At 39.2% G+C, this 26,478-nt stretch overlaps 1 protein-coding gene and 1 long non-coding RNA gene across 3 annotated transcripts in view; both read right to left on the bottom strand.

Annotated features, from left to right (window-relative positions):
* Positions 1–831, bottom strand: part of LOC144687719 (uncharacterized) — a 71,693-nt gene extending 70,862 nt beyond the window's left edge. The window contains exon 1 of the long non-coding RNA XR_013578199.1: positions 504–831. This is a non-coding gene — a long non-coding RNA (uncharacterized LOC144687719). The remainder of the gene's footprint in view (positions 1–503) is intronic.
* A 3,183-nt stretch (positions 832–4,014) lies between these two features.
* The window catches only part of rhof (ras homolog family member F), a 40,143-nt gene continuing 17,679 nt past the window's right edge, over positions 4,015–26,478 (bottom strand). For both annotated transcript variants that reach the window (XM_078554150.1, XM_078554152.1), the window contains exons 3-6: positions 22,968–23,055; positions 8,372–8,481; positions 6,784–6,918; positions 4,015–6,110 (exon numbers count right to left, since the gene is read on the bottom strand). In XM_078554150.1, coding sequence (XP_078410276.1) covers positions 5,943–6,110; positions 6,784–6,918; positions 8,372–8,481; positions 22,968–23,055 — 501 coding nt within the window. In that variant the 3' untranslated portion in view covers positions 4,015–5,942. The remainder of the gene's footprint in view (positions 6,111–6,783; positions 6,919–8,371; positions 8,482–22,967; positions 23,056–26,478) is intronic.

The raw sequence follows: 26,478 nt of genomic DNA, 5'->3' as shown, positions 1-26,478 counted from the left end.
ATATTTTACCTACTACAGTCCATATTTTAGCTTCAACATTTTTCTTTTATGTTCGAACATATACTTTAACTATTCTGTGCCTTCACCACCCCACTGTCTGTTTTTGAGCTGAGACCTACGTTAATACAATTCGTCGTTGGGTTAGAAAATCTTATCTCAGGTGCCAATTGTTAGTGTTAGCAAAGGTGCAAAATTGAGGTGTGACCAGGTTAAATTTATGAAGAGTCTGAAGATGGGTGTTGCAAGTACTTGAGACGTTATGCTGGTAGCTGGCGAAGTAGAAGGAAGTTGCCTCATGCTATGCCTGCCTAAGGATTAATTTGATCTACTTTTGTCACCAAATTTCTACCCTACAGAAGGGATTGACTCCTTGTTGGAGTTCACTTCCACAGTCATTGAGTGCTTTTCATTACCGCACCCAAGATCCCAAGTTATATGCTAACAGGCTCTTTAGCAGTGGAGAAACATTGTAACTTAGCCATACCTCTCCTGAGTCAACATACCTGTACCTCTTGCAGTGGCCCCTGGCTAGTGATCAGGAACTGGAACCATGGTTACTTTTTACCCTTCCTTAGGCCAGGATTTTATCGTCGATTGTAATGCCCCTACTGTCATATCAGTTGAGATCAGCTGACACAGCACAGGCCAGGAATCAAACCTGACTCTCCTGAAACAAAGCTGCACTCTAATCTATGACCTAATCGTAATACATTCCTTACATGTGTGTTGATTGTTTAAATAGACACACCCAAGAGACTACATTTTTTCACTCTTGCTTTATGTTGAAATAATGTTGAAAAACAACCTGTGTTGAAAACCTAAGTAAAATGTTCATTAAAAAAACTGCACGTCTTTTGTGGACTAATGCGAAAAAAATTTCTACCCAGTCAAAGAGATTACTTACCTTTTTATGTGTATTAGTCATTATTCTTTGAATGAAACTTGATCATTACCTGCTAAATTCCGTGAGATTATGCAATAAGAAACTAGAGTTTAAAAGACTAATGACCATGTAATGTGATCTTCCATCTATTAAATCTGCCCTCTATTGTGTCTTTTAGCATTTTTTAAATCACAAGACAATGTAAAATGTTTTGTAAGGAAATTCACAGATCTCTCATCCTTATGGATTATATTTGTTTTAAAATAAGGGTTCTGAAAATTATCCTAAATGAATTGCTATAGTAATCATTAGGATATATTTTCATGAACTATTACACACATTTGCCTACTGTAAAATAACTTGAATATTTCAGAAGTAGTAGGTATGAAAATCAAATGTCTATATGAATAATTTGATGTTTCTGTAAAAGAGGAACATGGAGACATGACTTTTGCTGCAGTCACTATAGGTATTAGGAAAAGGTGTGCCTTATCAGTTCTGCCCATAGACATCTCGAATTCAACAAAAAGGTGTTCCTGTGAATTACCCAGTGTTTCTACAGATGGCTCGCTTTACTGGAGTATTTTTTTTCCTTTTCTACATAGACATAGAGGTCTACAGCACAGAAAAAGGCCCTTCAGCCCATTGAGTATGCGCCAGTCAAACAAGTACCTAACTAATATAAAAACAAAAAACTACTGCGGATGCTGGAAATCCAAAACAAAAACACCTGGAAAAACTCAGCAGGTCTGGCAGCATCGGTGGAGAAGAAAAGAGTCGACGTTTCGAGTCCTCACGACCCTTCAACAGAGTACCTAACTATTCTAATCCCATTTTCCAGCACTAGGCCCTGTATGCCATTGAAGATCAGGTGTGCCATTTGTAGGGTGGCCTGTACTTCCCTTGATGAACTGATAAAACAGATTCAAGGTCACCTACATCAATTTGAAGCAGCAAGTTGCCATTCTGAAGATATTCTATAGATCAACTAGTGTTGAGGATTGTGGCAATATACAGAACACAACACATCGCAAGTGCACATCCAAATAGTTCTTAAATGTTATGAGGGTTTCTGTGACTACCACCCTTTCAAGCAGAGTTCCAGATTCCCACCACCACCTAGGTGAAAAAATTCTTCCTCACATCCCCTCTAAACCTCCTGCCCTTACCTTAAATCTATGCCCCCTGGTTATTGATCCCTCCGCCAAGAGGATAAGTTCCTTCCTATCTACCCTATCGATGCCCCTCATAATTTTATACACCTCAATCATGTCCCTTCTCAATCTCCTCTGCTCCAGGAAAAATAACCCCAGTCTATCCAATCTCTCCTCATAACCTCTCTAGCCCAGGCAACATCCTGGTAAATCTCCACTTTCTGGATGTGTACTTGTACTGTGTTCTGTATATTGCCACAATCCTCAACACTAACTGATCTATAGAATATCTTCAGAATGGCAACTTGCTGCTTCAAATTGATGTAGGTGACCTTGAATCTGTTGTATCAGTTCACTGAGGGTAGTACAGGCCACCCTGCAAATGGCACACCTGATCTTCAAGCAACTACTCACATGTCTTTCTGCTACAAAAACTAATGATATGGTAGGCTGCAATAGGAAAGAATTGTGGAAACTTGTATCTGTTTGTAGGTGTGTGCTTGATGCTTTATATGGTGTCTAATTAGCATTGTCTTCCTGCTGTAACACCAGATGAAGTGCCAAATGTTGCATTATTGCCTTTTCTGTTTAATATCTTGGGTTAAGAGAGCCCAGAAATTAAAGCATAATGCTGAATGTTGCAAGGATTTAATGATAACATAAAATTGTCCAAACCATCACTGAAAAGCAAATTAGGTGATTCAAAGACCTAATGAAGTCTTCCTTTAGATGCAGTTCGGTCTAATGGCAGGTTGTGGTTGGCAGAGGTAGATCAACACAAGCCAGGGCATTACTATGAGTTCCTTATGGATGCTTTCTCATCTTGAGAATCTTTAGCTACTTCGTCAATGACTTTCCCTCTTTTGTAAGGGCAGAAATGGAGCTGTTAGTTGATGGTTTCAATGTGTTAACTTACTACTCCCCTAAAAGTGAAGTTAGCTAGGCCCATCCATGGCAGGACAGAGGGGAAAATTGCCTGGGGTTCCAACTCCTGGTCACTGGTACTGTGTGTATATTGACACGATTGGGATTAAATAGCCTTTTACCACTCAACTGGTTAGGAATAATTGTCACTTGGAGGAGGTAATGAAGCATATCCAACTCACAGGAGAGTAGAAAATTGGTATGAGAAAATAACATGAAAATGTATATATTGTATAATATCACTCATTAGGTGAAGACAGCAATGTATCCTGGAAGAATTACTCCTTAACTCACTTTTAAAGCAAAATGAATACTCTACACGTGAAATGCAACAGCTAATGCACCCACTAATGAATTCACCATTTTAGAAAGCTTTCCCTGGTGAACATGAATTGAATGATGCTCATGAATTGCGAGTAGATGAAACGCAGTCCTTATTGTGTACTGTATGAGTGACATTTTGGACATGACTAAATAATTATCTCAAATAAATAGCCATATGCAACTTTTACAAGACATCACTATAAAAGAAATCTTATATTAGTACTAGTCAAAGTAATGAATGGTAGTACTGAGGAATGAATACTTTTCGTTCAAGTTACAGTCAGTTGTGGTGGGATGTATTTGTGGACTATATAGATGTCTACCATGGCGTCTAAGGCCATGTATGAAATTTAAACCAGTGTTCAATTAATTTGCATATATCCTGGGTTTTTGATAATTTACAAATAATGTTTAGACCACCAAAAAGGCAAATGTGTTCAGAACAATTCTCTCAAAACCTCTGGACCACCACAATGGAGTGCAGCCTTTGCTGCCCACTCTTTGAAGTTTGGAGTCTCTGGCTTTGATGACCACCCAGCCTGCCATCCATATAACTGGCAGCCTCCACATTGGGCTAAGGACTTCTCAACTGCTGGCAAAATGCCAGTGAGCCCTCTAAATCACCACCTAATTGGGGCCCCCCCACCTCTTCAGTGGGTAAATATATTTACCTCAAATACGAAAAGTTTATAGACCAGGCAGTGACAAAAGATAAAAGCAGCAATGTCAATAGTTTAAAATACTGTATTAAAATACATTTTCTAATGTTGGTAGAACAGTTTGCTCATGTTTACAGAAACATACAAAATTCACTAGGAGATGGCAAACAATCTGTATAATATACATTGGATGAAATCAGTCTACAAGGTCGACACAAGTGTGAAACAGGTGATAGCGAATTAGCAGCTCATTTTACATTGCGCCCAATTTTCTTCCAGTATGAGTATTTTAAGCTTATCCAGAGCAAAATTCTGAAGCACTGGTTAACATGTAATAAAAATTAACCTTTTATTCTGCTGAATACATAGTGATCCCATACAGTTATCACAGAAAATTGTGCATTTGGAATGCCATCTTTTATCTTTGTATCATGCTGAATAAATCACCTTGAAGGAATAGGCTGACAGCTGCAGACATCTGATGCCTGTCAGTGCTCTCTGGTATTTCAGCTGTTATGGGCCAATGAAGAGGAACAGTTTTTCTTTATTCCTTATTTATTAGACTCCTCGCTTTGGGACCCCATTCTTAATTTTTGTTACACAATGACTCAAAATTCTGAAGTTTAAAAACGTGGCTGTTAGAAACTAAAAATATTGAATTGATTTGTCCCTAAAACATGGTGTCTGGTCTGGTAAAATCAGTCGTCTGTTGCCCAACAGAAGTTGGTTTGACCTTGCTTCTGTTACTCAGGAAACAAAAACTGAGCATAATTTATCTCAGTCTGGCTCCTTGTATTTGTTTATTTCCCTGAGCTAGGCAGCATAGTAAGGAAAGAATTGCAGCTGTTCAACAAAATGCATTTAAAACTTATTCCTATATATGTGTTTTTTAACAAGTGCATCAGCAGCTTTCTTGATGGGTCAGTATTTAATGGCACTGTGTGGATGAGTGATGCGGACCAGAAGGTCCTAGTTTTATTTCCCATTTGGTGTTCAATTAATTGTTCTCATCTAGGGCACTGGTAGGATTATAATTGACATCCCAGAGTCATGGAGGGGAAAATCTGCAAATAGTCACACTCCTAACTGCTGTTGAAAACTGAAATGAGGGTTGGGCTCGCCCATGTCTCCACAGTTGAATAGCTTGCTGTCATTTGAGGTCTAGACATTTAACAAAAGGTAATTTGAGAAAGGTTGTAGAAGGCCATGGAACCATTCTCCTCACACAAGTCAGTGCTTTCAGGAGGGGAGGGAAAAAGCTGGAAAAATTGTTCTTTTAAAAAGTGCTTTAGTGCCATAAGCTGCAGTTGCTTGTAGTGACAGGTTATACTATTCTCACTTCTCATAGTCACAAGCATGGTCGAAAACAGCTGCTAGTTATTACTTTTACATGCAAATATTTTTATAAATTAACATTGAAAAAGTAAGATGCATCGGACACATGAATCACTAAACCCAACACTCTATAGCAGTGGTGATGGTTAAGGTGATGTTGAGTGGTATGCAAACCTGGACTATTTTTGAACAAGAACAAAAATTGCTGCAAATACACAACAGGTAGTCAGTGTAAAGTTGAGGCAACATTTCAGCCAGGGCTGCTCTTAAACCATGAAGACACCCTTTCAAAACATCATCCTGTCTTCACCCTTCACAAGTGCTGACTAACTTGTTCTGTGTATTTTTTGTTTCAAATGGTCAGCATTTGCCATTTTTTTTATTGGGTTATTTTTTAATATGGATGAAACACCTGTTTCTATAGACCATAGTCTTCTTGCGTCTCTTATTGTGTTGTGCTTTAGCAATGCATCTCAACCCTGAAGAATCCTGCAATGCAACTCAATAACTTAACCAGGGACGTGAAAAATATCCTCTTTATAGTCATAGTCAAAGTTCACTAAGAATTAATTACAATTACAAGACAATGATAGCTTTTAACAAACTTTATAATACAGCGCATGCATCACAGTGATGTCCATTAATATTGATCAGTAACAACTGTCAAAGAAGCAAGCACTGCTTCCGCTTCCTCCTTTTGCTTTTTTTCTTCTTTATGGCATTTAAAGCTGCACTTGAAGCTTCTTTGAAGATGTCCTCTATGTTCTCACGGAATTTGGCTGAGCATTCCAAGTACATCACAGCGTTAATCTGGCGAGCAGCCTCTTCACCCTGAAACAAACAAAAATGAGAATCTGAAAACTACTACTTTTTCTCTTCCCTTTGAGTCTGTTGTGCTGCCATTCAACTCACACCTGCAGCCTCATGGTGGAAAGATCTTTAGTTTTCTCCATGCAGTTCTGTAATTAGGTCCTTCAACCAGCATCACAATCTGGGCAATATTTATTCCACAATCAATATCACTAAAACAGATCAACTGATCATTTATCATTGCTGCTTGACCCAGTGATTATGCAGGAAAGGCAATCTACGTCAAAGTTAGGAGGTATGTGACTTAGAGGGGAACTTGAAAGCTATGATGTTCCAATGCACCTAAATTCCCTGAAAGTGCTCATATGTAGATGTTGACTGAGGATAGGATATGGCTGTTTTGTGATGTCCCCTGCACTCAAATTGCCTTCCAATGTTTGCTGATATGGCTCAAACAAAAATAATAGCATGTGGCACATCTGAAACTCCAGCTCATTAACAAGGTAACACCTTTAGTAAATGGGACAAAGTTGGCAAGAGAAAGAGAACAGCCTTCAAATGCACAGCTTGAAAAATTCACTTCTGTATTAATTATTTTGTGATGTTTTTAATATACTGAAAACAGGCAGAGCTTAGGTAATTAAATCTATCACATGAGCTTAGTTCAAACATCAAATTTAAATTTCCACTTTACCTGATTATATGTGATTGGTTCCTGCTGGGCAGCTCTCAGTCTTCTCAAGCGTTCTTTGTCCATTCTAAGGTCTGTTTTGCACCCGATCAGGAGCATGGGAGCCCCCTGGCAAAAGTGATTTACTTCTGGAACCCACTACCATTGTTGAGGAAATACAACAAAAAACATATGCTCTTTAACATCACTTGCACACATGTATATCATGTTATATTTGTTAAGAATTGTTCCACATATGTGCATGCTTTGACAGAGCTCACATTACTTATGCTTGTCGCTTTTATTTATCATTTTGATCAGAACTAATGGCCCAGAATTTGCTGCCAAAATCACAATGAGTTTAACTGTGCTCACCATTATTGTGCGAATTGTCCAGCAACTTGTGGCGAGGAAGAGGTACCCTGTGAATTGTGATTTGTCACAATTTGCTGATGATTTGTCACTAGCCTCGTGAAAATGGCAGCTCAGCCTCAATCTTTCGGTGAGTTTCATGAAATTGTTGCTTTTGCACATTAATTATCAATTGAACTCACTGCGGAAAGTTAGTGCAGAGGAAATTTACCAAAATGTTTCCAGGAATGGAGGGAATTTAGCTGCAAGGTTAGACTGGAGAAGGTGGAGGTATGAAGGTTGAGCGGAGATCTGAAAGAGGTGTACAAGATTAAGGTGTGGATAATGTAGACAGGTGTTCCCATTGAAGGTACAAGATCAGATTTAAGGTTTTGGGCAAGAGATATAAGGAGGATGTGAGGAAGAATTTTTAAAAAAATAATATAGTGAGTGGTAACACTGTCCATGAGGGTGGTGGAAACAGAGCTGACCAATGATTTCAAATGGTAATTGGATGGGCACTTAAGGGAAATAAACTTACAAGGGGGAATGGAACTGATTGGATTGCTCTACAGAGCTGGTGCAGACACAATGGACTGAATGGCATCCTTCTGTGACATGACTCTATGACCTAACAGTGTGAGTACCTTTTCAATTAGGATTATTTATCCTTGAAATAATTATATCCAAGCAAAAGTTGATGTGCAGTAATAAGCTGTAGGAAACTGCTGGCTAATAAAATATGCTTGTGAAATGACGAGTAGTGGAATTACCATATCTGTACTGTATATGATCATACTGTGAATCAAATTCTGAAAATCCTTGGGCCTTTTCGCCATCCTGGTAAAATTCTGTAAAATGTGGCATTGCAGTGTTGCAATGTGGAGGTTCTGTGCACTGCATTACGTAAATTAGGAGGTAGGTTTATACCTAGAAAATTTCTCCTGATTAGCTTCTAATTCCCACCTTGGACATTATGGGGCAACATTGAGCATAGGTGAGGCACATCCCCACAATGGTACTCTCATACCACTTTCTGTTCATGTGTCTGGAGGTGTATTAGCAGAGAGAGAGGAGGGTCATTTCCCACCCTCAGTTATAGATGATATTTTGTGCTGAGCTACCAAGAAGGGAATGGAAAAAAATAATAAATAGTTTATCCCAAAAGAGATGGTTAGGGTCAATTAATAATTACAGAAAAGTGCTAAAATACCATGATTTTACTTCTGACAAAAATAGAAGACATGGTTTGCTCCCTCACCTTAATACGGACATTCTCAAAACTTGTAGGGTTTGTGACATCATAACAGATTAAGAAGATATTTGTATCTTGGTAGGATAATGGGCGGAGTCTGTCATAATCCTCTTGACCTAAATTAAACAAAACAGGAAAGCAAGCACAAAATGATACATGTTTGTGTTTTTTTTGGAAAATATTTATTCAACTAATAATGCTTCATTTGTGCAAGATGTATCAGAACTAGGAGTATCTTGACATGCATAAATGCAAAGAAACAAATCCTGCAGTCTGTGGACCCCTGTTGGGATATGGTGCCACTGTTGCTGACAATCCCCCTGTACCTCAATCAACTGGTTGTTTTTCATACATGAAACCAGACAGTATGTGGTTGGAACTGTAGAGAAAATATAAATACACATCTCTTCTAGTAACCAGAGAACGGAAACCCAGGCTGATATTTCTCCGAAAGGTACTTAACCCAAAGATATGCTGAAGTAGCAAAGGTTTCTGACTCTCACCTAGCTAAAAATCAACAAACTTAGCATTGATCAGAAATCAAGGCCATGATCCTCTTGCTCCATATAGCTTGGAACCTTCCCCATAATGCGATTTTCAGCCGAGCTAAGATCTCTCTTCTAAACTCAGCCTAGTACAGAAATCACAACTTGTCTCGTTGAATTTTGCGACACCAATGTAAAACTGATATTCATATCTTGGAGAAAGAGACAACTTAAACCTCCATGATATCAATGTGTATCGATGTACTGTTTTGATATATTACCAAAAAGATTTGTAACACTTTTCATGGTAAGTCAAAGGATGCACTATTCTATATAAACACAGAATGCAGTATTCTGCTACAGTAAGATAACTGTTCTACAGTTACAGATCAGACTGTCAAGCTTTCTCTTTATATATAATGTTTCTACAGCTTAGAGTTTACAGACTTTCTGGCCTCTGTCAAAGAAAAATCTTTGCTTATACAATGTTTATTTCTTTAAACAAAGTCTTTAAACAACTACTTGCATTTATATAGTGCGTTTAATAAAGAAAATGGAGCTTTAGAGACATGATAAAATGTATGAATGACAGGAAGTACATGGTATTCAACTAATTCAAATTTTTAGCTGTTTTTCAGGGAATGTATATTTCCTTGGAAAGTATTAAAGTATCTGTTTAACATATGGTTCTTGAAACCTAATAAAAGTCTGTAAAATTATAATGACGTTTGATAGGGGTAACTAAACAGAAAAGATATTTCCACTTAGGATGGGGTAATAAATATAAGATAGTCACTAATAAATCCAATAAGGAATTCAGAAGAAAATTCTTTATCCAGGAGAGTGATTAGAATCTGCAATATTGAGTAATTAAATACACCTATGCTATTTGTTACAAAGGCAAGATAGATAAGGACATGTGGGAGAAAGGAACAAAAGGAAGGATCTGCGAATAGGTTTAGATGAATTAGGGTGAGACGTGTAAACAACATCATAGACGCACTGGGCTGAATGGCCTATTTCTGTGTTATAAACCTTAATGTAAGCATTGAACAAATTTAATAGATTTGTAAAAAGATTAGGAGGAAAATAATGAACCAATTCCTGTCAAAAGCAGAATGCACCCTTTCTCAGTAAAATTAAGCATGCTGCAGCAACATACTTATAGAATTACTTTAAGGCTAAGCAACAATGTCATGATATATAAAGAAAGACAAGTTTCAGAGGAAATGAGTTATCTCACAAAGACAGGAAGAGGGGTAAAAAATATTTCTGTCTGTCTGTCTCTTTGCAATTAATGTTAACCGCATCCCTTTCTTTATATCATTTCAGTGTACTGGGTGAACAATGCATTGTGGATGTACAGTTCTATCACAATTTTAGATTTTTATGGACAATATCAGTGCTCTAACATCAGTTCCCTCAAGTGAACCTTATCCCTTACAATCTAAAGCAGTGCCTTTTTTTCTATAGTGTTAGCAATATTGTGTGCATTGCTGAAGACTGACAATTATCCTACGTACCATAACCTTGAAGCAAAAACATATGACCTGTCCTTAGATTGGCCAAAAGTGTAGAGACTGTTATGTAGCTAAATGAAGCAGTTAACTTGTACACAAGAAGGCCCCATAAACATTAAAGGAGATGAATGGCTAGTTAACCTGATTTTTTAATAGTATAAGTTGAGGAGCAGGAATGCTGGACCCAACACCAGGACAACATCCTGCTCTTCTTCAAAATATGCCACAGCATCTTTTATGTCCATTTGAACAGCCAATTGGGACCTCATTTTATATCCTTATGCTTGTCTATCTAGGAGAAGGAAACCATCAGGATCATCCAAAAGTCAGCACCTCTGAAATGCAGCACTCGAGTGCCACCCTGGATTTTCATTCAAGACTCTTCAAATCCTTCAAAAAGGACTTGAACCCACAATTGTCTTGAGTCAGAGAATGACTGGGCTACCAGCAGAGTCAAACTGACACCACAACTTCTTACTAGATTTAATATCTCGAAGTGAGTTTGGTAGTGCAGTCTCACTCTTTGAAACAATGGATATTAAACAGACCAAATTTTAGGAACTGAACAACAAATACTGTTTATGAATTTGCATTTAAATGTGATACATAGCATCAAAATCATACTTATTCTCAAAGTTAAATTTAAACACAGATGGGTACCTGTAATAGGTCAATTAACAATTGGAAGAAATATAAAAAATCTGATCGATTAGGAAAAAAAATTCAATTTTTTTGTATGGCAAATTTGGCTGTTTCCTTAGTTGTGTAAGGCTTTCTCCATTGATGTATCAAAGTATTATATAAGCCAAGTGGAAAGAATCTTTCATCTGATCAAATACCAGAATTTCAGAAAAGATGCCAGCCCTATTGCAAACTTCAACAATGGCGGTCAAATCTATCATCCTGGAAAACTCAAAAGCTGCTTTTCCTAAATCACATCGCAATGTCTTCTGTGATCATCCTAATAGTTTAGGAGATTGCATGTAGGTTTCAGAAAAATTAATACACATTACATGAGTGTTCACCAAACACAATGGACAGATTATGCTCTGTACAACTATATGATGAAGTACATTCACAATTCCAGCATTACAGAAACCTGGCTAGAGATACAATTACAATTCTCTATCAGCAAGTCAAATACACCTTAAATCAATAACTTGTTGTTAAAAGTACTAAATTCATCTCTAATTAAATGAAATTAATTTGAACTTTGTGGTAGGGTTTACATCCTTCAGAGATCATTGTTAAAATAGTGCTATAGCGCTGGGGACTTTCCAGAGCAATTTTGCAGCACAGTATTTTGTGGCGAACTTTCCACTGAGTACTGTTGCTTACAACCCAACCCAAAGGAAATCTATTTGGATCAATGTTAACAAACCACTAATTAAAAGGAAACAGCCACTTTAAAACAAAAGACATGGACTCTACCAAGGTGGAGGAAGCAACCAGAGTAAACATATCAATTGCTGCACTGTATTTTGATTGGGTACATACAGATATAAAATGACATCACAAACACAAGCTCATTGCTCATGGTAACACTGTACAATTTACTACTTTATGAGCTATAAATAAATGAGGTGTGTGGGGAGGTGAAATTAGAGGGGTTATCTCTCTAGGAAAAGCTCTGCAAAAAAATAGTTTAGTTCTTAGGGACAATGTTATAACTCAACCATATAGATTAACGTGTTCTGGGCTTTATTTCTAGTCTCTGCCGATTTAGCTAATTCTAGTCCAGATTGGGACAGTATAAATAGCCTCAGTGTCATTGAGTTAAAGAGGGAGCTACGTTTCTCGTGTTTCTGCTCCTGATTACTTTCCAATAACCACTGCTGGAATGTGTGTCAACTGAGGACAGAATCTGATGCCATTTGTACTGGAAGAATCTGCAAAATGGGCTGTCTAGCCTCATATTTGAAGAAAAGCTACCTGGACAAGGTGCAGGAGGATGGCTATTCCCCATTAAATTGTAGCTAGATCCTTCAGGAGAACACGGAAAGTTTATTTTGCTCCCTGATTTCTAAAAGGTAATTTATTCAACTGCCCCCATATCTGCACCAACGCTGGATAAATTTCAGGAGGTCGGATAGCGAGGGCCTTGAGTGCAGCCAGAACCTATTGGGGAATTACGAGGAGTGTCCCCACAATTTTCCTATGTGTCCTTGTGGTGCATTATCTGCTAAAGTTTTCCTTTGCATATCATCTGAATACCAGAGTATAAATGCCTCAGTGGATTCTGCATCTGCACCTATTCTTTGTTATTTCTAGGATACCATGGTTTTAAGGTTAGATTTTAAGTATATTAACAATCAGACTTCATAGTCACTGAAGCATGGGTTACTGCTTATCCTTGTTTATGACTGTTACAGCTTATGGTGCTAGATGAAGCACCACAAAGGCATTAGCTATTTGTTTTTGTACAATCTAGGTGGAATTTTAAGGTTGCATTGCTGTGTTTGGATCTTTTGGATCATCTCACTTCCTGGAGCACTAAAACAATCAGTATATCTGCTGCAATATGAACTTTTGCAATGTGATTCCTCAGGAATTTTTCTGGTTTCACTTAATACAAAACCATATCACAGTGACAAATTAAAATTGTGCTCTTATCATTTTGCAGCCTTATACTCCACTTCTGAAACCATCAGATTAAAAATTCTTGGCACAGCGCCAGCCAAATATGCAATATAAAATTACTGCGTTCCATCCAGTACAACTGGTATTGCTCTAAAGAAAGGCAGTCAGGCCATAGGTGCAGACACAAAGGGCAAAGGATGAATTTGTAGATGGTAATGGTTATCCCACTGTGCAGAATTGGTTGACCCATTCTAAAAAGGATATTAAAGCTATGCAGTGCACACAACAGCATAATACCAAAGATTACAAACATTCATTATGTGAAGAGGTTAGAGGTATTGGAACTATTTCCATGAGGACAAAGAAAGCTAAAGGAAATTTAGATTTTAAAATTATGAAGAGTTATAGAGTGAGACCACCTCATATGGTTGGGGAGTTGGTCAGAGTGTCTATTTAAAATTGTTGTTGAGATTAAAAAGTTATTTTTTATGCAGAAAAATTTTGTACTAAAGAATGCTTTGCCATAGGGAGTGATTGAGGCATCTGTTAGTGTGAAGCATAACAAAATGCAGACTGTGGGGAGACCAAGGTAGTGAGATTAATTTTGGATTGTTCCAACATAAGAGCAGATATGGATATGGTGTGCCAAATGGCCTCAATCTACATTGTAACAATGGTTAAATTCCTACTGAAGTTTATAATGAGCAGGAACTTTGTACAACTTGTCCTTTCCTAGCTAGGATGTACTAAAACAAACTGTAGATCCCAAATGATAATATGAACATGGGTCTGGGAGGGAACCTGGTACTTTCCTGGTCTGAGGTTCAGCTGTACACTGAATAAAATAGAGGTAATTTACTCAACAACAAGGAAGCTTATTGTCTTGAAATTTAGTTGTTAAAGGGAAGGAAACTGTGGCTTAGCAGTCTGAACTTAGTACTTAACTTTAGTTGTGTCCTATATTTTTTATGTCATGTGTTACCATATGCTTCTCTGAAAAGACAAGAGAAAAATATCTGTGGAATGAATTAATGTAAAATATTTACTACAGTACATTCCATGTGGCTCTTTTTTAAAAAGTACCTCAACGACTAGGAAACTGTCTTCAAATAGTTTGATATTATGGTCTGAATTTGGTGTGAATCAAGGAAGACCTGCCACTAGGAACAAAAGCAGGTCCCCAGCCCGCAAGTACAGCACGACCACAGGGTTAATTTTTCTGGCCGAGGCCAATTAAAAGGTTGCAGCTGGAACCACCATTGAGTTAAGGATGGCAGCTTGCCCCAGAGCTTCCAGACGTGGCCACTACTGAGGCTGTGGAGGAGGAGAGTGCACATCCATACTTAGGCAACCTCATTGGGCAGGTAATGAATTTGTTCAACGTGCCAGGACCAGGCAGGCAGGCGCCAGCAGGAGGTGGGGCGGAGGGGGGGGGGGGGGGGGGGGGGGGGGCATAGCTGCCAGAGGAGGCTGTGGAGTGACCAGAAAAGGCAGCACATCTGCTGGGCGTTGTCTCAATGTACCATGCAGCGGAGGGTGGTTGCTGTGCTGATATAAAATCCTGGCATCGTGGTAAAAGGCTGTTAATTGGCCAGATAATTGCATTAACTGACTGCCAAATTCAGGTTAGCCAGCAGAAGAACCAATGCCATTCCTGCTTCTGGGAATATCCCTTGGTGGCAGGAAAATGTCAAGCTTCTCTCCTGAAGCCTTCTGCCTCAAAGTTTACCTCCAGAGGGTTGTAAATTTCAGCCCTACAGCTTTTGATCCTGTATGAAGATGTTAAGAGACCAATTTTACATCTGCCAAGGGATTCTATGGAAAATATCCATAAACCAATACAGTTGCTGTCTTGTACACTGCATTAAATATATTTTACCTACAGGGAGAAGTCAAGGTGAAGTTCTGTGGTCCAACAGATATGGACATCCTAGAAGAATACATCCACTATCCATATCAAGGGCTGTGCATTTTGTATGTATTGTAAATTGATTGGGAAGGTTTACAATTTGCTTTTTGAAGAATTGTAGACCTGCAGCTTGGAGGCACATATTTAAGTAAACACATACTGCATAATTATTGAGACCAGAAGAAATCCACTGCTGAAATGTCATGCTTGCCAAACACTAGATGACTCCCGCAGATAACACAGCGGAGATTGGGAATCGCTAGTCGAACATTTCTGAATGCAAGCTCCATTTCACACATCTCACCATTTTGCCTTGCCATTGCAATATCCACTCAACTTGTGAAGAAAAGCTTCTTTCCACACAACAAGCTTCCAAAATGCTTACACCATGTTTTGGACTCCACTTAGGAGGATGCTTCAGCATTTCCAGGGCTGGTACAAGAGTATTCAGCACCCTAGACAAATCTTCAGCCTTGTGCACCCCAAGCCCACACAATTAACTTTCAAAAATGAATATCGTCCATTAGTTTGAATAAAAATCCTGCATTTATCATTACAGATTTTTTTTACATGGAAAAGGAGAATATTATGATACTGATTTTATATTCTCATTGTTCTACGCTTTTCACAGGATATGATGCTAGAAGTGCACTTTATAATGTGTAATGTGGCTCACATGATGTAATACTATGTGTTCCTGCAACAGCTACTAGATAATTTCATGCACAATTTACACAATCAATAATCAGTACGATGAAGTGAGCTAGATTAAATTAAGTTCTTTGATATTATTTACTGGTTCACAGTTTTGGAATAGTCATGTAGATGTATTAATTTGTAAAACTGTTGCATAAATAGAATGAGGAAAATATGAAATTTTGGGAAAGACCAATATAAATACATGAAAGTCAAAATGTATGTCTGTCAGAATACGTTGTCATAAAATACCTAATTCATAGTTATATTTGAGGGAATTTTTTATTCTGGGAAGATTCAAGTTGAACTGTAGAAAATGGGATAAATACATCTAAAGCAGCTTAAATACTAATACACTTAAAAGGTTTGGACCATATTGACTTAAGGAGTTAACAGCAAGAGAGGGAAGACTATAAAACAGCAGGTGAACTTACTTAGCTGGAGAATTGGAGATTAGGTGTCTACGCTGCTTGCAAAAAAATGCAGCCCAGAGAGTTGTTTCGTTTTGGAAGTTGGAGCTATAATTAATTTAAAAGCATTCAGTGAGCCCTGGAAGGTTGCATTGTCATGGAGATGGGTGGAGCTTAATAAAGTTCTAGTGTTTCAATTTATCCGTGTGTTTGGTGAGGGAGTGAATGTTCTGCAGCAGGGAAAATGCCAAGCTGAAAAGGTGCTGCTGTCAGCAGGCTCCAGGCAGCAAAAGTGTTGCTGTTAGCTGGCTGTGTGTAGCTGGGGCTCAGAAGTCCCAGGAGCCGTTTGATAGCTCTGTGCAGTTAGGACTCAGAAGTCCTGGGGAACTGATGGCAGAAGGTCCACGCTAGAAAGGGTTATGGCTCAGAAGAAGCCCTGGGAGCCATTTATAGCTTAGCATAGCTGGGGAGATTGGAGCTTGATGCAATCCAGGGGCTGTGCCAGCCCAGTGAAGCTAGCCAGCTATTAAGGAGCTGAAATTGCACCAGTAAGAAAAAGCTGAAGTGCAGACCCAGAAAATCCAGGGGAACAGAGTTTCAGAAGACAAGATTGAAACCCTGGGAGGTGCGCAGTTGTTGAGGTAGTCCAAGTTGGAGCGGCCTGAGGGAATTCAGAAGCTTGATCTTCAGAAGTGCAAAGTTTGGAGCCCCTCATGAGGGAGACAGGGTTTCAACAAGATTGGCCGACTCAATGTTTATTGACGTCTGGGTGGGTTGCTGAGAAATCCATGGGATCTTGGTCACATTTGCTATTTATTGTACAATGTGGTGTGTTCAACCACAGTTTCCAATGTGGACATCTGTAATTTGTTACAGATCAACATACTAAATTAATCAATTTGCTAAACCTCTTTCAAAAAGTAAAGAAATGTACTCACTATGTGCAGCCATCCTCACCTCCAGTTGAAATCAAGGAAATTATGACTACCCAAATTGCCAAAGCTGCCTGCAGAATTGAGCTAACTCCCAGTGAATCTGTTTGACACTGATTAGCATTTAATTGACAAGAAAATTCAGTTGAAAATGGTATTCACCTTCAAACTTATAATGTTTAGTCAGTTCCTTCCTGTGGTTAATCAAACTAAGTCCAACCCAGGCAGGAAGTGGCTTTGTACCTTTGTCAGATACTGCCCAGTAACAAGTTAACACTTTAAAAAGGAGGTTCAGGTTCCACTCCCAGATCACCCAATAAAAAGAGAGATGTTTTAGCGTTTTTGAGCTTGTTTTATAACATCATAACATGCAGTTCAGAATGTATTATTATTACTCTACTGCCCGTTTGGTCTGGTCCCTCCCTTTGAATCTAACTTCAGAAGAGGTAGATGCTAAGGTTAATTGCCATTAGTGAAGCAAGTTTGTAGATTTGCTAGTGCTTGTAAATTCCTGGTTCCACATCAGAAAAGCGAACATCAAATTGCTGCATGTCTTTTTTTAAATACACTGAAATTTAAAATGTGACAGATGGACAATGATCTTTTATATAAAATTGAACAGATCGTGTGCAATCTAAATTCTAGTTATTAAAGTAAGGCAAGATTAGCATGCACTAAATATTTGTGCCTAAGAATTCCCATTTTCATCATTGAGCCATCAAATGTGGACATCTGTAGGGAGGTCATGTTGGAGTTGTATAGAACCATGGTGAGGCCACAGCTGGAGTAGTGTGTGCAGTTCTAGTCGCCACATTATAGGAAAGATGTGATTGCACTGGAGGGGGTGCAGAGGAGATTCACCAGGATGTTGCCTGGGATGAAACATTTAAGTTATGAAGAGAGGTTGGCTAGACTTGGGTTGTTTTTGTTGGAGCAGAGAAGACTGATGGGCGACCTGATCGCGGTGTACAAGATTATGAGGGGCATGGACAGGGAGCAGTTGTTCCCCTTAGTTGAAGGGTCAGTCACGAGGGGACACAAGTTCTAGGTGAGGGGCAGGAGGTTTGGGCGGGAGGGGGAAGAAATGTGAGGAAAAAATTTTTTTTATCCAGAGGGTGTTAGACCATAAGACATAGGAGCAGAAATTAGGCCATTTGGCCCATCGAGTCTGCTCCGCCATTCAATCATGGCTGATAAGTTTTTCAACCCCATTCTCACGCCTTCTCCCCGTAACCTTTGATCCCCTTACCAATCAAGAACCTATCTACCGCGGTCTTAAATACACTCAATGATCTGGCCTCCACAGCCTTCTTTGGCAATGAATTCCATAGATTCACCACTCTCTGGCTAAAGAAGTTTCTCCTCATCTCTGTTCTAAAAGGTCTTCCCTTTACTCTGAGGCTGCGCCCTCGGGTCCCAGTCTCTCCTACTAATGGAAACATCTTCCCCACGTCCACTCCATACAGGCCTTTCAGTATTCTATAAGTTTCAATCAGATCCCCCTTTATCCTTCTAAACTCCATCGAGTATAGACCCAGAGTCCTCAAACGTTCCTCATATGTTAAGCCTTTCATTCCTGGGATCGTTCTCGTGAGCCTCCTCTGGTCCTTCTCCAGGGCCAGCACATCCTTCCTGAGATACGGGGCCCAAAATTGCTCACAATATTCTAAATGTGGTCTGACCAGAGCCTTATAAAGCCTCAGCAGCACATCCCTGCTTTTATATTCTAGTCCTTTTGAAATAAATGCCAACATTGCATTTGCCTTCCTAACTACCGACTCAACCTGCAAGTTAACCTTAAGAGAATCCTAGACTAGGACTCCCAAGTCCCTTTGTACTCCAGATTTCTGAATTCTCTCCCCATTTAGAAAATAGTCTATGCCTCTATTCTTCCTACCAAAGTGCATGACCTCACACTTCCCCACGTTATATTCCATCTGCCACTTCTTTGCCCATTCTCCTAACCTGTCCAAATCCTTCTGCAGCCTCCCCGCCTCCTCAATACTATCTGTCCCTCCACCTATCTTTGTATCATCTGCAAACTTAGCCAGGATGCCCTCAGTTCCTTCATCTGGATCATTAATGTCTAAAGTGAAAAGTTGTGGTCCCAACACTGACCCCTGCGGAACTCCACTAGTCTCCGGCCGCCAGCCTGAGAAGGACCCCCTTATCCCCACTCTTTGCCTCCTGCCAGACAGCCAATCTTCTATCCATGCCAGTACCTTGCCTCTAATACCATGGGCTCTTATCTTACTGAGCAGCCTCCTGTGCGGCACCTTGTCAAAGGCCTTCTGGAAGTCCAAGTAGATAACATCCATTGGCTCTCCTTTGTCTAACCTACTCGTTACTTCCTCAAAGAATTCTAACAGGTTTGTCAGGCATGACCTCCCCTTGATGAAACCATGCTGACTTTGCCCTATTTTATCATGCACTTCCAAGTATTCTGAAATCTCATCCTTACTAATGGACTCTAAAATCTTACTAACGACCTAGGTCAGTCTAATCGGCCTGTAATTTCCTGTCTTTTGCCTCACTCCCTTCTTAAACAGGGGGGGTTACATTAGCGATTTTCCAGTCCTCTGAGACCCTCCCTGACTTGAGTGGTTCCTGAAAGATCATCACTAACGCCTCCACTATCTCCTCAGCCATCTCCTTCAGAACTCTGGGGCGTAATCCATCTGGCCCAGGTGATTTATCCACCTTCAGACCTTTCAGATTTCCTAGCACCTTCTCCTTGGTAATGGCCACCATACTCACCTCTGCCCCCCGACTCTCTTGAACTTTGGGGATGTTACTCGTGTCTTCCACCGTGAAGACTGACGCAAAGTACCTATTCAGTTCCTCCGACCTTTCTTTGTTCCCCACTACTACTTCTCCAGCGTCATTTTCCAGTGGCCCAATGTCCACTTTTGCCTCTCTCTTACCCTTTATATATCTAAAAAAACTCTTGCAATCTTCTTTTATATTACTGGCTAGTTTACCCTCATTTAATCTTCTCCCTTCTTATTTCTTTTTTTAGTTGTCCTCTGTTGGTCTTTGTAGGCTTCCCAATCCCCTGGTTTCCCACTGCTCTTCGCCGCATTGTATGCTTTCTCTTTAGCTTTTATGCTGTCCCTGACTTCCCTTGTCAACCATGGTTGCCTCATCCTCCCTTTAGTATGCTTCTTTTTCCTAGGGATGAATTTTTGCTGTGTCTCCCAAATTACTCCCAGAAACTCCTGCCATTGCTGTTCCACTGTCTTTCCTGCTAGGCTCATCTCCCAGTCAATTCTGGTCAGCTCCTCCCTCATGCCTCTGTAGTTGCCTTTATTCAACTGTAATACTGTTACATCTGATTCCAGCTTTTTCCTCTCAAATTGCAGGGTAAATTCTATCATATTATTGTCACTTCCTCCTAAGGGTTCCTTCACCTTAAGCTCCCTTATCAAGTCTGCCTCATTACACATCACTAAATCTAGAATTGCCTGTTCCCTAGTGGGCTCCACCACAAGCTGCTCCAAAAAGCCATCTTGTAGACATTCCACAAATTCCTTTTCTTGGGATCCACTACCAACCTGATTTTCCCAGTCTACCTGCATATTGAAATCCCCCATGATCACTGTAACCTTGCCTTTCTTACATGCCTTTTCTATCTCCTGGTGTATCTTGTGCCCCACATCCTGAATACTGTTCGGATGCCTGTACATAACTCCCATTATGGTTTTTTTACCTTTGCGGTTCCTCAACTCTACCCACACAGATTCTACATCATTTGACCCTACGTCATTTCTTGCTATCGATTTAATTTCATTTCTTACTAACAAAGCAACCCCACCCCCTCTGCCAACCTGCCTATCTTTTCGATAGGATGTATATCCTTGGGTATTTAGCTCCCAGTCCTGATCCCCTTGCAGCCATGTCTCTGTGATGCCCACCACATCATACCTGCCAATTTCAATCTGCGCCACAAGCTCATTTACCTTATTTCGTATACTACGTGCATTCAGATACAACACCTTTAGTCCTGTATTTCCCATCCCCTTTCTCATTGTCGTCCCTTTATCTGATGTGCTTGAAGTGGTTGACGGTCTGGAATGCACTGCCTGAGAGGGTGGTAGAGGTGGGTTGCTTCACATCCTTTAAAAAGTACCTGGACAAGCACTTAGCACATCATAACATTCAAGGCTATGGGCCAAGTGCTGGTAAATGGGGTTAGGTAGGTAGGTCAGGTGTTTCTCACGTGTCGGTGCAGACTCGATGGGCCGAAGGGCCTCTTCTGCACTGTGAGATTCTGTGAAACTCCAGTCCTGTTGTGAAATACTTACAGCTGAAGTAGTGGGACATTCACAATTTAACTGGAAAAGATGTGCTACAGATGATGATTTTTGTTCTAACACTACTGCGTCCCCAAATAAAATTCATCAGCAACAACATAGAAGCTTAAATATTCAAAATGGAAAATGAGGAAGGTGTCAGAGCCAAGTTATACATCAAGTATTCATGTAATAACATTATAGCAAAACCAGGAACTAACCAGCAAATGATGAGTAGTTCACATTTCACACAGTAAAACATTGTACTACACATTTTAAGATGTCTTGTGGTGCAGTGGGGAGCATCCCTTCCTCTGAACCAGAAGCTCTGGGCTCAAGTCCCAGTCCAGGACTCGATGGCCAAGGGAAGGTGCATTCATAATGCGGAAAAACCAGTTGAGTAAATCCTTCCAACATATGCCAATGGCAGGTGGTAAAAGCAGGAGAGATTCCTGGTCACCCATGTGATGGAAAGAAAGTTGGAGCCTCTACCATTACTATCCATTACTCCTTACTACAATGTGCAAATAAAAGTGCATGTTGCCACAGCAACTCAGACTCCGAGTGAACTGTAACACACACACACACACACACACACACACACACACTATTAAGTCCACCTGTAGTTTGCTACAACTATATAAAGTGGACCTCAGCAAGTTCAAATACCTGTATGCTTGTAGTTATCAAAACGCTATGTGCTATAAAAGAGATAGTAGCTGTCACATACTTTGAATACTGATACGGGATATTGTTAAGAGGAAAATATGAAAAATTAATAGATTCAAAACTAACAAACTTGTTGACATCTTTTATTGCCATAATTATGTCACTGAACAAAGTTTCTCTGGTTAATAGTTCCAAAGAGTAAATATCTAACATCATTGGCAGTATCAATGCTTCTGAGTGTAAAGATTTATAAATTGAAAAAACAAGAACACTAACTCCTGACACCACTTGAAAGTCTTGCATGTGCATGCAAACACATCCCTGATGATTAATTCTTAATGACAAGTTTCTTTTTGCTTGGCTCTGCATATACATTCCCAGGGTAAGTCTAACTTTTAAGTTCTTACTATGTTTGTGAATACTTAAATATTAATAAATTGAACATATCTTGCATTTTGTAAGTAACATAAATTGAGCCTGACTATGTCTACAATCTGAAAACAAACAGGAGTCATTAACAGTATCTGGAACTAGAATTTTGACACATTACTTTCCTATGCTCCACCAAGGGTCATTAGGGAGACAAAAAGACTTGCATTTAGACCACTGGCTGCCGCAAAGCACTTTACAACCAATGAAGTACTTTTGAAGTGTAGTCACCCTGTAATGTAGGGAACATGGCAGCCATTTACACACTCAAGCTCCCAAGTATTGCAATGTGATAATGGTTATATAATCTTTTGTGATGTTGATTAAGGGATAAACATTGGCCAGGACAACAGGGATAATTTCCCTGCTATTCTTTGAAACAGTGCCATGGGATCTTTTGCATACACCTGAGGAGACAGATGAGGCCTCGATCTAATATCTCATCTGAAAGATGATACCTCTGACGGTACAGCACTCTCTCAGAACTGCATTGGACGGTCAGCCTTGATTTTTGATTGAAGTCAACTGTAGCTTCTCTATTGCTGCTGCAGTTGAAATCAGGCAATTCAGCACAGGCCAGAAAAGAAATCCAGAGCTTTCCTTGTCCTTTTGGTTTGGACTTACAATGTAGTATCTGAAAATATTTCAAATAAAAGTTTCCAAAACTGAAAGAGTCTTACCTGCTGTATCATACAGAGTCAAGGCAATTTTTTTGTTCCGAAGAGTGATATCTTTCACGTACTTCTCGAACACTGATGGGGCGTATTGCTATAAGCAAAGCATAAATGAAAATGCTTAGATTTCAAAGTGACCAACATAAAATTATGAACACTGACATATTTTATTATCCCATATTAATGACTAAAGCAAGTTTATTTCTAATACCACAATGAGTAAACATTCAACCACCTTCTAAGTCAACAGGTATAAGATAATACATGGAGCCACCTGAACTTTTCTAGTTGGACTTCATGTAAATCAAATCAGGAGTGCCAGCCATCAGTTGTATAAGTATACAAATTAGAGTACAAACCTGCTAATATTTTGAGTAACAGCTTTGAACTAGAGTTGCACTTAATCCTCAATATAAACTAATAATGCATTAAACTCAACATATAGGACTTCCCTGATGACTTATCTGTTTGAGCCAACATATCAATCGATGTTAGGTTAGGTGAGATCAACTGGTATTAGGGATGTTTATATTGGTCTTTTGTTTCTCAGGTTTTGGAAGGGGAAATCTAAGATTCTTTCTCCTAATCACGATTCATGACCCTGGCCAGGGCTGATGTCAGGTAAGAACTGCTTGATTCTGATGCCTTCAGATTGAATTGTCATCCAACATTCATTATCTAAACTAATAAACTCATGAAGAGGAGTTCTTGGATGAGATATCAAATGCACCCAAAGCCCAATTGAACAATGTTTCAATTGAAGCCAATGCCTTCTGGAGAGTAGGGAAAAAATTAATACAGAAATGTGTTCCTCTTCTGACTAAAAAGGCAGGCAATCTAATCCCAAACCTTGGTAGTGTACCATGATGTGCTCACAATTTACATAGGTTCCTGATCCCAATGACACTGAAAAAAGGCACTTTTCCACAGGAAAGAAAATAAAGATATAATTGCAATTGTCCATGTCTTGCATACCTTGTTGCAATGAGATCAGGGGGGCCATAAGAGATCTGGGACCAGCTCAACTGACATCTCAGGCAGTAAATGAGTACCACCATGTAAAAATCTTTGAGGTTATGATGATATGGCAGATAATGTGTGCCAGGGGGACCAAATCCATGAGGGAAGCTTGGTCGCGCTATCACAATGGTCTTGCAATGTGTACTTACTACGAGATATGTGCACTGAATTCAGAAGTAATAAGTCCACCAAGATCTTTAGAGGTTTTAAAAATTAAGTTATTTATTAACAAAATATAAAAAGATTTCAAGCACATACATAATACAATTACTACTATAATAACTCCTAAAATTCCTAATTAACCCGATCCCCAGTTACATTCGCTTTAAGGCAAGTCCACAATAGATTTTAGATTTAAAACAAACTCGGCACATTAATACAATACCCTGGACAGTGAAATTCCAAATGGCTTTTCCCCAACTTCAGCTTCATTGGGTAACAGACTTATGTACAAATGCTGGAAATTTCATTAAGGCTATTTCACACACTCCTGTTAGATCTTACATGGCCTTCTCTCACATAGCCCTTCATTCTCCTTTATATATGTTTCTCTCTTTTTAAGATGTAAATTCTATTGTTCTATATGCCTTTGAAACTGTATCTTCCTCATAACATAAAAACTTTCATGTTACCACTATATATTGTCAGTAACCTTTGGGAAAAATAAACACATTTGTTAGTCTTGCTTATCTGGCTAGCTGTAAACTAAAATCCAAATATTCCTTCATTTGTCTAAAAAAAAATGCAAATTCCCTTCCCACCTTACATGTTAAACCAGCATCCATGTTTACAATTTTTTGATGATTTAAACTTGTAGTCTACTCAACTCCAAGTGTAATTAAATCTCACACAGACCCAACTGTACTTACCCCCATAAACCTCCTTCACAATAAACCAGAAAATTATATGTTAGTTTCATGACAGTGTATAAACAAGTTTTTAAGTAAGAGTATCATTGGCTCTTCTTGCCTTCTCCCTCTCCCAGAACACAGCAGTACAATACCTACTATTAGTAGTATGCATAATAAATTATCTTTAAATCCTGTACAACTCAGTGTAGGAACCACACCTTGAAGTAGTGTTTATGACCAATGTACCAGTGACTGGTAGGTGGGTGTAAATTTTCCAACGCAGCTTTAAGATAAGTATGATCATACATTAGGTTTTAAAGTACACTCATTGCTCAACTATACTAAATTACTGTGGTGCTTGCATTCAGTTAAAGTCCAGATGACAAAACTAAATACATATTTGAAGGTTGAAAAGTAGTCATCCAGATTCAGTTTACCTGCTATTTTTTGTTAATTTTCCTATTTTCTGTTTCTGAAGGCAATGATTCTGGCTGGGGTATGAGTGCTGGAAACACTATAGTATTCCATCTAAGTAGCCATTTTTCCTTGTGGGCCTTGACAGTAAGCATTGCTGGGCTATTGTATAATTAGCAGGGGAACACAGGCAAACCCAATTGTTTCACGTACTGTTATGTGTATATATAAAAAAAACCCACACAATCTGTGGTGAGGAAGAGATGCAGCATTTGTTGCAAATTGCCACATACTGCTAGCCGATTTGCACGGACTGCCATTACCCTCGCACAAAAGGACCTCGCCATCAACCTCCCCATGGGCGTCAAGAAATTGCTGTACTTAAACAAAGAAAGATTTGTATTTATATGGCACCTTTCATTATCTTTGGACGTTTCATGGTGCTTTACAACAATTAAGTACTTTTGAAGTGCAGTCATTGTTGTAATGTTGGAAACATGACAGTAAATTTGTACACAGTGAGCTCTCACAAAACAGCAATGTGATCATGACCAGATAATGGGGCCTCAGTTTAACATATCATCTGAAAGATAGCACCTCCAACAGTGCAGCACTCCCTCTGTCCTGCACTGGCCTGCCTTTAGTGTTCAAGTCCTCAATTTGTGCCATAAATATGAATTAAACTTATCACAGACAACTAAGGGTGCTATGTCATGACATAAGGACTCTGCTAATGGGGTGATTAATGTTGATGAATCGAATAATGGTCGTGACATGCTACCCAACATCAGAGGCCCAGAAAAAGGGACAAACTGGGAGTATCATTCCTACGGGTGGTAAATTGCTCCAACAGGTTTGTAAAACCTTACATTTAATATTGCTTTCATCCTTGTCTTTTCTCTCACTCAATCCAATCTAATCTTCCTTTCATTTCAGGTTTCCAGTCTTTCTCTTTCTGTATCTAGTTTGAATCTAATTCACATTATTTCCTTCTTAGTTGTTCATTCTGTTTCTCTCCCTATCTTTAAAATTTAATTAGTTAAGGAGACAGGCTTTTGGTCCCGTCATTTACCAAGGTCCCCGATGCTCCACTAACTTCTTCATGTTGTTATACGTCCAGAAATTTGCAGTGCAAAAATAATTCAAGCTGAGGGGTGAAGGCAAAACTCCCAGTGCACTCCGCATGATGCCCCACTGTAGCAAATTCTGAGCTGTTATACTGTTTACATTGG

Source organism: Cetorhinus maximus, chromosome 12, assembly GCF_964194155.1.
Source record: "Cetorhinus maximus chromosome 12, sCetMax3.hap1.1, whole genome shotgun sequence".
Lineage (NCBI taxonomy): Eukaryota > Metazoa > Chordata > Chondrichthyes > Lamniformes > Cetorhinidae > Cetorhinus > Cetorhinus maximus.
The sequence above is the reverse complement of the archived record's forward strand: the minus strand, read 5'-3'. Positions and strand labels throughout refer to the sequence as shown.